At 34.0% G+C, this 14,775-nt stretch overlaps 1 protein-coding gene across 1 annotated transcript; it reads right to left on the bottom strand.

Moving 5' to 3' along the window:
• Positions 1 to 808: 808 nt before the first annotated feature.
• LOC114729135 (pre-mRNA-splicing factor ATP-dependent RNA helicase DEAH7) lies at positions 809 to 8,819 on the bottom strand. The gene is made up of 17 exons (XM_028916103.1): positions 8,619 to 8,819; positions 8,321 to 8,459; positions 8,021 to 8,230; positions 7,669 to 7,727; positions 6,635 to 6,851; positions 6,250 to 6,423; positions 5,978 to 6,123; positions 5,763 to 5,860; positions 5,281 to 5,386; positions 4,411 to 4,588; positions 4,091 to 4,320; positions 3,828 to 4,004; positions 3,459 to 3,530; positions 3,105 to 3,281; positions 2,959 to 3,020; positions 2,693 to 2,845; positions 809 to 2,614 (listed from the first exon to the last, which is right to left on the bottom strand). The coding sequence occupies exons 1-17, from the start codon at positions 8,622 to 8,624 to the stop codon at positions 1,015 to 1,017; spliced, it is 3,804 nt and encodes a 1,267-aa protein (XP_028771936.1). The 5' UTR covers positions 8,625 to 8,819; the 3' UTR covers positions 809 to 1,014.
• Between the last annotated feature and the right edge of the window lie 5,956 nt (positions 8,820 to 14,775).

Genomic DNA, 14,775 nt, shown 5'->3' with positions numbered 1-14,775 from the left:
TAAGAAAATCCAATCCTTGAAATAATTTGATTGATGAAATAGAGCGGAAGGTGATAATTTCTAGCAAAAATCCCCAAAAAAATATCTTTAAAATTTTAAAATCCCAAATCAAAAATTTCAAATGTAGTCAGTTATTATTAAAATATAATAAATAAGATTTATTTGAAAATTTGAAATTCAAAAGTATATTTTTGAAAATTTTCCTAATTTCTAACTCTGAGTATCTAGTAATTACAATTAATTTGTCAAGATTCAAAGTATTACCTTGATTAGTTTTAGCATCAAGAAACATGACATCTGTCTTTCATATGTAGAATTAGGTTGTAAAAATCTAACATGGTATATTATCTTTGTGTTTACATTGTTCTTTTCGGTTTTATTACTCCCGATCCTTAATATAAGAGCTAATTGACCAATAGCGTCATAATCTTTAAACCAACAGTGCCATGCTATTCTCATTTTTTTATTGAATGTGGTTTAGATCAATTTCAGCTGATAGACAAGTTTTCTACATTGTTTTTAAACACGTTTTATACACTGAAAAGTTAAATATCATGTGAAAAAATATACCTTTATTTTATTTCTAAATATAATAATTGGTACATATGTTAGCTGTTAAAAATTCAATATGACAAATTGGATAAATAGTATTACATTTTCAAAGACGTTTTTTCATTAGTTCATTTTTAACCTATAAACGTATTTGTCACTTTCCTTGGTAAATTAAAGGACAATTGAACATGATCAAATTTTGACAGACCGTGAAAAGATGTCGGGATAACCAAAATTGTCAAAATTTCTAAAACAGTAAACAGAGCATCAACGCTCAAAAACAGGAATGAATGTATAAATGCTCGAAGGCTAAGTGTTTCTTAGCTTATCCTGTGAGATCACAAAATCTACAATGGTACAAGGTTAAAATCACAATCAAGACTTTCTTTGTAACCTACGCTAACGTCAATTAACTCGTGAGTTTACAAATAAACATTTTGCAACAGTTAATACTATTTACATTTACAAACCAAGCTTCTTTGGTCTCAAAAAAGTTGATGAACCCTTGCGCAAACCAGGCATGGAGACTTGCTGTTGATTCTTGGCCTTCTTTTGCTTCTCCTTCTCTTTCCTTTCTCTCTCAGCCTTAACCTGGGCTTTCTTTAAATTCTCCATCTCCTCTTCCATCGCTGTTTTTTCTTCTTTCTGTCTCTTTTTGTGCTCCAATAATGACGTATCAGACTCCTTTACAGAAAAGAACATGGGTCCCAACTCAGCCAACCACTGGGGTTCCACAGCTGTAGCACATTGCATGTACTCTTTGGTGGTCAAGACTAACTCGTGATAGACCACATACTCCGGCGTACAACCCATACCAAAGAGGGCACTGCTAGGATGCAGGTGACACGGCATTCCATTCCGGCAGTTCACATACTCCCCTACTCCCTTTAATCTTGCTGCATTATGAAAGTAGGCTGAACAGACTGCTTTTCTAACGATATCGGTATCTGGCCAAGATGATGTTAGGGGAATCTTTAAAGTCTTGAGAATATCAAGCAGCTGAGATCTCACCTCTCTAGCCTTTCTTAGACCTTTAACATGCAAAAAATGATCATTGCACCAATCACCCCTGTAATCATGTTGCTTCCATTGCTGATAAACATTGTACAAGGTTAAATGATCAGATTCTGGCACAAAGAATCTTTCTCGAGCTGCATCACTCTCCTCTGCCCTGTCCTTGGGTCTGAAGAAGACGGATGGAACTGAAAGCATTGACACAATCGTTAATACTTCCTCCACACATCCTAACTGTTCACCCATCAAAAGCATCTTAGCAAGGGGCGGGTCCAATGGAAACTCAACCATTTTCCATCCGAGTTCAGTTAAGCTCCCCACATTATTGAGTGCGCCCAGCACCCATAACTGATACATTGAGTTGAGAATGTTATCTTGAGGAGGTGGATCCATGAAGTCAAAATCAAGTAAGTTGTCAACCTTGAGAGATTTGAGCAACAAGACCACATTGCCCAGGTTAGTCCTTTGGATCTCTGGTACAGGGCTAGGCAACATCTCATTCAGGTAAGCATTCTCTGTATACAGCCGATAACAGGTACCAGGGCCAGTTCTACCAGCTCGTCCGGCACGCTGGTCAGCAGCAGCTCGGCTGACAGGGAATACTTGAAGAGCATCCATACCCATCCGAGGGTTATACACCTTCATTTTACCATAGCCTGTGTCGATGACATAAAAAATACCATCCACAGTCAAGGATGTCTCGGCAATATTAGTGGCCACAATGCACTTACGAGCCCCGTCTTCTGCTCTCTGGAATATCTTTGCTTGCAAGTCTGCAGGCAGTTGAGAGTATATGGGAAGAATCAAGAGTTTAGGAACTGCTCTGCTTGAAGATGATATCATCTGTTCCATTCTCTCAGCGAGTGCATAACAGGCTGCCTCAATCTCATCTTGGCCAGTCATGAAGATAAGGATGTCACCTGGTGGGCTAGTTATATGAATAGTCATGGCCTGCTTTACTGCAGCTTCAACATAGTCTTCACATGGAGTTTTACTCCATAATATATTAACAGGAAATGTTCTCCCAGGAATGTGGAATATTGGCACACTGCAAGGATACCCTAAATCAGCTAAACTGTCTAAGTTGATCCAAAAGAAACATGAAAAAGTTGAGATTCAAATTTACCTTCCAAAGAAATTTGAAAATTTTTGAGCATTTAGAGTTGCAGACGTGACTATTAGCTTGAAATCAAGACGGTGGGCAACCACTTTCTTCAATATTCCAAAAAGAACATCTGTGCTCAGTGACCTTTCATGGGCTTCATCCATGACAACAACCCTGCAATATTTTCAATCCTGATGATCAGTAACAGTTTTTATAGCACCAAACAATGAAACATAATAAATCTAGAACGGAGAACTTTTCATTATCTTCCATCAGAATTTCCATACCGATACTTGTCTAAATCAGAGTCTTTGAGTGTCTCACGAAGAAGTACCCCATCGGTCATGTACTGCAAAAGTAAACCACAATGCTGAGACTTCAGAGCATATCAGGAATTCATAACCACATATCCATGTAACAAGATAGTAACTACCTTAATAACAGTATTTGGCCCTGTTACATCCTCAAAACGTATTGCATAGCCAACCATATCACCCAACTCTGTGTCCATCTCCTCACTGACTCTCTTAGCAACACTCATAGCTGCCACGCGCCTTGGTTGGGTGCAGCCTACTATACCATTTTTAGTGTAGCCAGCTTCATGCAGATACTGTCCAAAGCAAAATATCAACTTTCAGCAGTTAGTGCGTAAACTAATTTCCAACAAATCTATTTCATCTTTCTTTCACCCCCCCCCCCCTTTCTTGTTTGGAGAGTGGGGTTGTGAAACTAAAGACATAACAAGAAACTAAAGATATAACAAAGCGAACAGAATTGAAGGCCAAACCTGTGTCAATTGTGTTGTCTTTCCAGAGCCTGTTTCTCCCACAACCACCACCACCTGATTCTCTCGAATCACCTATGCATTGTATATCCAACACAAATTATAAGAAAATAAACATGACTGTCTACAAGGTTCAATCAACAAAAGCAAGAGGAAACAACATAATGAAAGCAACTACACTACTGCAATTAATGGAATGTAGCCCGGTTACACATCAAAAAGACAAAAGAAAATATGGGTAAATACCATCTTTGCTCAGAAGTCCACTTACAGGTTAGCAATCAATTTGATAGCCATCAAGTTAAAAAGAAAGATTTTAAAATTTAAAAAAAAAATGAAAAAAAAGAAAAGAAAACCGAAAGGTCAGCTAACCTGTAATAACTCTTCACGCACAGAAAATATGGGTAAATATTGTCTTTGCTCAGCAATGCTTTTCGACTTTGCAAAGTCACTCACAGCTTCTCCCTTCTTCATATGCTGGGCAAACTTGGCATCCTCCTTGAAATCAATTTCACCTTGTTCACCCACCACAGCGGTATCTGCATCAATCTGCAAGAGGAAGTACATTCAAATAAGACCACAGTTTTTTAAAAACATAACAGAAAGCTGAAATACCAATTATGCAAGAAAAATACCTGTTCTGCTGTTTTCTCAACACCCAGGATATCACCAAGTTTTGATCCCGCGAGCTCCCAAAAGCGTTGACGAGACTTATTCATGCTTTGCTTTTCATGGACTTCTCTTACTAGAGCAGATCCTTTGCGAGAAATTATAGCCATGTCAGATGTGGGATCTTTTATGGGCATAATAGGCTCAGCCTGCTTTGTAAAAACAACTCTTCCATCAAGGAAAGGTGGCTTTGTATCTGTTCCCAACAAAAGCAAGATAATCAGATAAAAGGAAAGATAATCATCCACAATTGTTCAAATTAAAATTTGTCAGAAAGTAGTCGTACCATGTACGAGAAGAATAACCTTGCGCTCTTCCTCATCATCAAATTCAGTCTGAACTTCTGTACCTCTAACAGCTCCTGATCTCAGCAGCTGCCGATCCTCCCACTGAGCATTATCAGCTGTGAGCTGAGACAGCTTTTTGGTCTGAGCAAGCGACATCTTAGTCCCATCTCTTCGGACCTGTGTTATATGACCAAGTTAATTTTCAAACAAGAAGCAGCCAACTTGCTCTGAAATAAATTGTTTGACACAACTAAAACTTTGAAATTGTGAATAATAATTCAAATCTAAAACACAAAAGGTATTACATGCAAAAACCACTCATGATAATCACAATCAACACGGGGACATAATTGAACTAAAGTCAAAATAAGTTGATTTGGGTGTATTCGCATTTCGCATTAAATCAATCAAAGGCCAGTTGTTTTTATATTTCTAATAGGACGTTTGGCATCCTGGATAGAGATTTATGATGTTCAATAAATCCTACACAGCTCATTTCATATTTACTGACATATAAAAAATAGCTTAACAAATTTTGATATTTTAAAATGTTTTATATATTTAAAAAAAATCATTTTACAATATATGTGTCAACTTAAAATATTGTCTGTAATATTGCCCCAAAAAATTTGTACATGCTTCTACTTTTTTATACATATTTAAAAATAATTCAACTACGGTTCTTCTTATTCTAGTTTAATCGCTAGTTTAGTCTTTACAACATAGATCTTAAATTATTTGAATAAAAGAAACATGTTAGATCATTATGAGACCAAGAAACTACAAATTGTAAAACTCTTTCATATGCTTTCTAAACTATTTCAAATTAGTTCTCCTTATGGCTTGTAGCAATGACCCATAACAAATACCAGTCTTTTGGCCAGCTCTGCTTCTTTTTTCTGAAAGGAAGCCTCGTCCCCCAGAAAAACTGATGAGTTATCTGCATCAAATGTACTCCCTTCCTCTCTATCGTACCTACATGAGGAGAATCATCTGAATTAGATAAGGTGAAAGGAAGGGAAAGGAAAAAAGAAACCAAAGGGTTTGGTGACTATGCAGTATTATATGAGGTCTGACGTAATTCTCTCCAACAAAGGTTACATGACCACTAAAGTTAAAAATTCATGGGTCAATATTTAGACAAAGCCAATGAAGCAAAATTTAACTACAATTTCCTGAAAGTTATAAAAGTGAAGCTCATAAAAGGAACCACCTCATCATTCAACACATGCTACTATCAAGCATTCAGGTTCTCCTAGCCTACAACTACAACAACAGTAAATTATCCAAATATAGCAGTTTCAGCTTTGAAATTGTATTTAAAAAAAATTGTCTATAACTAATTATTTACCATGCTCGGTCAGCATCATATTCCATCTCTTGACGCATGCTTTCAGAAATCTCATAGTGGCGTTCTTCACCCAAATTGGCATCATCCGCAACTTCATCCTTTACAAATAAAATAGAAATTAATGATACAATTACCGCATGCACAACAATGAAAGTAAACCATAATCATTAAAACATGTTATATCAGTTGTGACAGAAACCAGAAGCGAAAAATACCTCATATGATTTTGAATTTTCTGAAGAAAAAGTTAGGTGATAGGACCGTCCACTATGCCTGGATCCAGAAGATTTGACTGAAGATCCAGAAGCACGTATTGGAAGTGGAGATGGAGATACATGGTCCCAAGGAGAAGATGAAGCAACTGCATTGCATTCAGTGATGAATTAGATTAAAATTAATACAAAAATTGTACCATCAGAATCAACTATATGAAATCCAAAAACAAAAAACTTCAACATTACTAGAAGATTTGAATGATATAACATACAGGATGAATGAGGAGTGTGACCCCCCAACCATGGAGACACTAATCGCGCATCAGGTGAGGCACCAACAAACATGGGGGACGGTGAAGGTTGATGCCGCTGAGAAGAATAAGAGACACTATCCCTTCGTGGAGTCTCTTCCCATTCCCATCTACCATCATCCCAGTCGGACCTTCCTGTATGATTTAAACATTAGACCATTTGAATATTAAACATAATTCATTGGCAATGACGCATGCTTATTCATGATATTTACAAGAATGGGAAAAAAAGAAATGATATATACTTGGCTGAATTCAGAATTTGGATTAAATCAGAACTTCCTCAGGAAAAATAAAATAAAAAAAAAAAGATAACGAAATAAAACAGGGCAGAGCCGTTACACACCTGGTGTTCTCCTGGAACCTTCATATCTGTTTCTCTTTCTACCATATTCATGGTCATATCTGCCACGTGAATCCCTTTCCCTTTCTGAATATCGTTCCCTACTATCATTGTTGCTTCTATGATGTGTGCTTCTACCGTCACTTCTTGAATCATGCTTGAGATGTCTTCTCTCACTTCTATGGTCCTCCCTTTCATACTTAGAAGGTGTAGCAGAACCCTAAACAAGTGGCACATTAATGTTAGGCCCACACCAAAATATTCACAAAAAGAATCCCTCTGGATGAAAAATGCCGATTGGAAATAAATGAAATGTTGTTTCTGGGCAATGAGACACTTAAACCTTTATTTATCACACATATCAACAAAATCATAACAATGTCCCAAAAAAAGTTCTCGAAACACCTTTTTAAGTTCTTCGTGACATATCTTAGTAGACAAAGAAACAAGAACTTACAAGAACCAACACAATATTAAAAATTCTTTTAAAATTTTTCTTAATTTTTGGATCTTTAAGGATGATAATGAGTAGGGCTCACTGTCCAGTACCCAAAATTTCAACTTTGGCCCACTTAGTAAACACACCATAAACAAAGGGCAATAGAAAAGCCCTGAATCTACGTCATAACTTATAAGCAATACATTAAGCATTCTCTCCTACCAAGATTCATATGCTATACATCACATTGCAAAACAAACAAATAACAAATAACTATTAAAAAAGAAGTACATTTGTTTTTCCATCATAAAATGTCAGAAAAAAATGAAGCAGGGATTACCTCCGTGAAAATGGGATAAGTTAAAAAGATTATACACAAAGCAATAAAAACCAGGATACCGTAAATGCTATTGGTTATAACCTTTTAAATTTGAAGACATTAGATTATCAAATCCTTGCCAACCGACAGACATTCGAGTAAAATACAGATAAGACAAGTCACGAATTAAAGTACCATTTATAAACCACAAAATAACAAGATTAACATCATTAAATACTTAAAAACAAAGAGAAGAAACAATAGTATAAACTAGCTTACATCTGAACCCATACGCTCACTTGAACGAGTCCTATGCTGATCTTCAGTCACAGAACTTTCTGCAAAAAATCATAGAAACTCATAATATTATTATTTGCTTGGAGGAAGAAAGATTTGAATGAATTCAGAATTGAAAATAAGAATAATCAAAGAAAGAGGCTATCTGAAGTAGTTCCTTGTAAAATCAGTTAAACACACGCCCAACATTATTAGAATTTGAGCTTGAGTTGAAAAAAATGTAGAGATTTCTTTACAATAAAATCATTAAGCACATTCATACTAGATAAAAGAAAAATGAAATATTAAAATAATATACAGAAATGCGCACACAAACACAAACACATATAAACACCTGGTTGCGAGTTTTCATTGGTCACTTCGCGGTATCTCCTATTAGCATGCTTCTTCGAACTTAGGGATTTTTCTTCATCATCAATAGAAATTCCTGACCCTTCTTCTTCCTCGGCAGATGCTGCCATGGAAGCTATCCTCTCTTTAGGCACCTTGAATCCCGCATCAGTTTGAGACCCTCCTCGCTTTGCAATGGCAAGAACATCCAGTCCTGAACATCGTTTATCTATTAACACCATACAGATACAATATATATATATATATATATATATATCAAAGTAAACTAAATAAAAAAGTATACCTAAGCGAGATTTTCTTTCTTGGGGGATGTAAACGACTTTATCCTTCCCCGGAACATAGAGCCCGCTACCACTGGACTTCTCTGGTTCTAAAGTAACAGTTGTCTTGTCCAGGTCAATTACTCCGGCACCATCTCCTTTCTACTCATAAAGAAGAAGACATAAAAAGAAATCAGTAACTATGAGCACAAATATATAGCATATTTCGATACTTCATTCACAGTATTCCCATTCGATTGTGATTTTCCCTATGAAAAAAGAACATAAAATTGCTATAATATTGATGAATTGAACACCGACCTCCATGAGAAACTATGCAATAGGCAGAGGGGTGGAGTTCGGAAGAACGGCCGCCCGAAGAATTGAGCACGGAGGGAGCGAGGCTGCGTCCGTGCGTCAGCGAGGGAGAGGGAGGAACTGAAACTGATGAATGAGGACTGAGGCGGAGGGAGGAAGGGAGGGAGGGAGGTAGCAGAGGCTGCGAGGACAGAGGCGAGAACGAAAGCTACGAGTCTGCGACCTCCGATGCGATGTAAAAGGAAGGATTTAGAGATTTAGATTTAGGCCCTTTTTCAATCATACCAGTCATCGCATCGCCTCATTAGAAATACCATTTCTTGAGTTTGAAATTTTATGATTTATAAATATTCTATCTTTTTTTTTTTCGGCCAACTATAAATAATTTATCTAATCTATTACACATTTGGTTATTTTTAAAAGTAAGTTAAAATTGGATTTTAAAAATAGTCTGAAAACATGTGTTTCAATTTGGAATATTTTTTAAGAAAGTAGGTAATCGTTATAAATTTTTTTAAAGTAATTTAAGAAAATAAATGATTTTTTCATAAGAAAAAAAAATCTCACATAAACATGTCGTTAATATTCAAATTCAAATTCGATGTTTTGAAGAAAAGAAAAGCTTAGGTCTGATGTTTTTAATTTAAGTAATAGTATTATCAATTTCCAGTTAAATAATTAATCTACTTTAAACAAAATTTAAATTATAATAATATACTATCTGACTAGTAATTTTCATAATTAATATGCGTTAATTTCATTTTATACATTGCCCCACTTTTGAACCGTGAAATTTGAAACTAAACCACAAAATTGGGACTTGTCTGAGTTTTCTCTCAACGATGGTGCAATGGAACTCATTTTAAAATGTGGAGTTCGTGTGTGCAGAATGTGCCTCCTACATTTGGCCCAAAAAAAAAGGAATATGCCTCTTATATAAATTTTGTTTAAATTTGAAATTTATTTTTATTCCAGTTTTTGTTTTATTTTTTTTGATACAAAGTTTTTGTTTTATTATTCTTTCTTCGAACCATGAAAATTTAATTTTAATGTTATTTATTATAAGATTAATCATGTAACTAAAAAATATTCTGTCACTTACAAATTACAATAATTATATCTTGAAATTATCCAAAATAATTATTTTTAGGATCAATTTTAGTTAAATCATTTTTTACCAGATTTTAGTTAAATCAATTTATATTAGATGTGGCGGTTGATTTATATTGGAAAAACAAAGTAACGTGGTTGATAATATATCATTTGGTTTAAATTATCTAGGTATCTTGTCTTTTTTTTTTAAAAGAAAAAAACTATCTAGGTAGATGGCAAAAAAAAATAGTATCTTTTTTTTTTCCTGAAAAAAAAAGTATCTATGTAAACTATCTTCATATTGATACACATTTATTTTATGTTATTTTATTTTATTTAATTATAACAATTTTGAATCGTGCAATTGACCACAAACATTACCCCAATTCAACTTGATTTAGGCCCCGTGCCTTGCACAAAAATCATAATGTTGGGGTATACACATGTTAGAGTTTTCGAGATTATGACATTTCATTTTTTAAGTTGTTCTAATAATAAATAAATTTAGTCGAATGTATGACCCTAAATTTTTTAGAAAAAGTTGTGAAAAAAAATCTTAGAAATAGAAAAATTACCAAAAAAAACTCTATTACAATATTAGTATTGATTTTAATGACAATTTATTAGTAAATGATAAAATTTTGTGAATAGGTCCTTGCATATAATTTTTCAATTCCTAAGATATTTTTTGTGATTTTCTCATTTTTCCTGTCTGTTGATAAATTGAAGGAGATAGAAGCACAATAATAAAATTATTATTTGGAGCACGTAAAATGGTAGGATTTTATGGTATATGATAGATGGATGTATATATTTTTTTATAACATCAATTCAACCTGTAAAAATGAAGTACTCCCCTCTTATCCACAATATAAGTTAATTTAAATGAGATTGTGAGGGAAAAAAAACCTATGAAGAGTTACATTTAGGAAAAGTCGCAATTAAATATCCTAAAATTTGAAAAACACAGATAGAGACCCATAACAACTTCACTATAGCTTTTGACAATAATAATACGTCATGAAGTTATCAAAACCCATTGTAAAGTTGTCACGGATCTCTATCTGCGTTTTTTAAATTTCAAGGACTTTTCTTGGAATTTCCCCTTACATTTAAGTATTAGTTATAGAGATAAAATTAACAAATAAGTAATAATTATTCTCAAAATGACTTATATTTTATACCAAGTCATTTTTCTAGAAGCGACTTACATTATGCATCAGATAAATCGAGTTTTTTCCTCGATACCAAGACTATTGTACTTGGGGGTGCTATTAGATAAATGTGATAATATACCCAACTTGCAAAAAATGATGGGTTTATGTTAGCAAACCAAATGCATGTTTTGATATGAATTGTTTTAACCCACGATGTATTAGGAGTTAATTTTTAGCCCAAAATGAATATAGGCCCGAAATAAATATAGTCTTATTAGAAACTTTTATATGTTTGATTTCTCATTTTCTCTAATAATTTATTATTCTTATATTAATATAATAATTATGTAAAATAGTGATGGCAAAAAAATAATTACATAAGTTTTTATATTTACAAGTTTTTTTGACCAAACTTATATTTACAAGTTTTGAGTTTAGTTTAATTATATGGTTTCATGAAAATATAATAAGAACAACTTAAATTTAGTTTGTTAGATTTTATAATTTAATTTTAAAAATTAAAATGGAATATTAAAAAATGTAATTTTTTTTCAAAAAAAGAGAGGGTTAGCAAGTTAGCTCGCCAAAATGTGGATTTTTTCAACCAGCACCCACCTACTCGTGCGTTTTCTTCCTCTACTATTAGAGAGAGTTAAAGGAGAAAACAAAACTCACTGATAAGAATGAGGGATCTTAGTAATTTTATAGTATATATTATTATAGTTTGTCCTCACATTACTTCCACGCAATACCATGTTTAGTAGTATGAAATTTTTGAAAGCCACACCTCCTCCTTTTATTTGGCCGGGAATTCTTGTGTAAGGGAGGGGGTTGTTTTCCACTCATTGCTTGAATGAGACAATTTTAAAAGGGGAGGAGTTTTTCTTTCTGCCTTGACCTCCCTTCTAAAAGTAAGATTTTTTGGAGTTTTAATAAATAATATAATTCCTCTCTTTTTTTTTATAAAGGATAATTTTATTAAAAACTAAGTAAAACAATACAACAAAAAAGTGTCAACAACTAACATATTAAGAAAAGTAACTGTGCAGCCCAGCAGAACATAAAATAAGTATACATTGTCATAGAGGCAATGGAGTGCAAGAAGCGGAGCGCAAAAAGAGGCCCGGATGCTATAGTGGGTCCACAGTTTAACTAGCTGGTAGAGAACGGCCTGAAGCAAGCCTTTTGTCCTACGCCAACCAACCCAACTCCATACATGATCACATGAAGGCTTCAACATTTTTGGGAAGAGTCTCTATGAACGCACCCATAAAGCTGTTCCCATAAGTTAACACCTCCACGAGACACGAGTACAACCCATGATCTCATTACGTCTACACCATTTGAGATGTTGAAAAGGAGGTTGATGTTGATGCCAAATCCAACAACAATAAAGCCAAGTATAAGATGATCATGAAGTGGCAACAATGTTGATGAAAGAGGCTGGCAATAATATGGGAATACAAGAGAAAAGGCCAACAAAGATCTTTCAAAGCAGACCAACCCAAGCACCCAAACATAAAAGCTGGCAGACTGAAGGCTAAAAACAAACACAGCAAAACCATAGATGCGTAGCCTGAGAGAAATATCATCAAGCAAGGCACTACCCCTTCCTTGCTTGATGATGAATGGTATGGTCATGGTGTTACAATTCGAGCCTTTTTGGCATAAAGATCGAAGAAACCCAGCAAACCTTCCCTATTAACAACTTGAGAAACTATTCCAGTACTGGTTTCATTCTCAATACCGTATGCACCTGCTTTACGTTTGTGTTGTTCCTGTTCTCGACGTAACCTTTGATTCTTCTTCGCAATAGCCCCCAAAGTAAGAGCTTTGGTGAGAAGCAATAACTCATTCAAGTTTTATAACATGCGTAGTATTAATATATCGTCTACATCTCTCTTGCGCCTTCTTTATTCTTTCTTCCTCAAGTCTTCTCCATTCTCTTTCACATCTGTGGCACCCACTACCAGTTCTAAGTGTGTGTTTGGATGGAACTAAAAAAGTGTTTTTTTTTTTTAAAAGCTAAACCATGATTTGTTTACAAAGCAGCCCACTCTACTTTACAAGTTTTGTTTGGATTAACTTTTAGAAAATAAATTTTGAAAAAAGTAATTTTGTGAAAAAATATGTTAATAATTGAAAATATTTAGATAGTTGTTATCATAATCATTTTTTTATGCATAAATTACTAAAAATTATACATGTTAAAACGATAATTACATAAAGTAGAAACTTTAATGTATATATATTTTTGTCATGTAATTAATTAATTAATAAATGGTACTTCTCCGGTCCTTAATTGGAAGAGTTGATGTTAGTCTTATATATAAATCCTATTTCGTATATTTATCAATTTCTTTTCAAAATTAACTTTATTGGTATTTCTTTAACAATAATCAAGTAGGACAGGAAGATATTTAGGATATTTAAAAAAAAAAAGTATCATATTAACTAATTTAACTAACATCATTAATTTACTCAAATTAGTTAATTAGGTCTTATATTAAGAACTGAAAAAGTATATACATAAGAGTACTTTATTATTCATATAATTATTTTATTATTTTATATATAGTTCTCTGCTATATGAAGACGATAGAAGACAACTGCAAAAGATGAGGGTAGTTTTGGGCCTCTGCTCTCTGACGAGTAATTATGAACTCAACAACCCAAAAACATGAGCCAGAAGATGGACCGGACTGATTCCTTTATAACGGGTTTTGGGCCTGATGAGTGATTCTGGGTGGGCCAGGTCCCTTCCCTTGAATTTGATTTTGATAAGTGGGATAGAACTTAATTATTGGAAGTCTTTTGACTGGGTGAAAATGAATGCAAGCGGAGCAGTTTCAGCATCAAGAAACAGAGCTGGGTGTGGATGAGTAATTAGAGATCATGGGAGATAGTGGATCGTGGCATTCTATCAAATGATTGGGCACTGTAGTGTGCTAGAAGCGGGAGAATAGGCTGTGTTTAAAGGCATTAAATTTGCACAGGAAGCTTTTGTTGGAATCTGATTCTAAAACCTTTACAGATATGTTGACAAATGAAATTGCTGGGAAGACATGCGGTTTGATCTTCATGGAAATAAGTAGGAGGCTGAGTCTCTCAGCTGGGATATATCTCGCTCTCATATTTCTAGACATCAGAATCAGCTTTAGAAAGATAACATCGTTCAGTTCAAAGTATTTCCACAAATGTATCACTCTATCCTTCTATTGAAAGTAATCTTATTTAAGACATTATTAGACACTAAATGTGAGCATCTCTCCTTACGAAAATTCAAATATTAGTTAGCCACATTGTGAAGGACTAACCCCTTCTATTAGATCTAAACCTATTGATAATCATTTTGAAGTTGTTAATGGCGAAATTCCTCTAAGGGACTTGACCCAGCTATCTTAGACTTGAACAAGAATATTCAGACCAATGCTAAAATATGGTAGACAACTTGAGATCTAAGTACGATTGTCACTCGCTTTTCAGCTCATTTGGAATTATGATTATAAGCATTTATAAACATGTCTTATATAAGTCCTTTCGCATAATTAACTCGTATTCCGTAGATGATTTAAAAATTACTTATAAATTATTCCGAATGGGGCCATATCAACACACTTAACAAGACTCCACTTGTAAAAAGAATATGGAAAAATCATGAAAAAAGATTCTTGAAATTATAAATTGCGAAATGGTCACTTGAATTAATAAAATTACTGTCAAAGACTGAGTCTTAAATATGAATTATGAAATATTGAGGAAAAGGCCAAAATACCATTTATTAAAAAAGAAAAGAAAAGAAAAGAAATCAGCGCTCATCCTCTCCTTCTCTTTACTTCTTCTCCTACTTCTACAGAATGAGAAATACTCGACGCATCATACTTGACAGTTATAAAAATAAAACCATAAAA

This window comes from Neltuma alba, unplaced genomic scaffold (assembly GCF_004799145.2).
Source record: "Neltuma alba isolate B1F8T4 unplaced genomic scaffold, ASM479914v2 tig00012607_pilon, whole genome shotgun sequence".
In the NCBI taxonomy this organism is placed as follows: Eukaryota; Viridiplantae; Streptophyta; class Magnoliopsida; order Fabales; family Fabaceae; genus Neltuma; species Neltuma alba.
The sequence above is the reverse complement of the archived record's forward strand: the minus strand, read 5'-3'. Positions and strand labels throughout refer to the sequence as shown.

Coding starts and splice junctions, on each gene's coding strand:
- LOC114729135 (XM_028916103.1), bottom strand. Junction 6,424..6,634: donor AGGTTCCAGGAGAACACCAG/GTGTGTAACGGC, acceptor TAAATCATACAG/GAAGGTCCGACTGGGATGAT. Junction 6,124..6,249: donor TCACACTCCTCATTCATCCT/GTATGTTATATC, acceptor AATGCAATGCAG/TTGCTTCATCTTCTCCTTGG.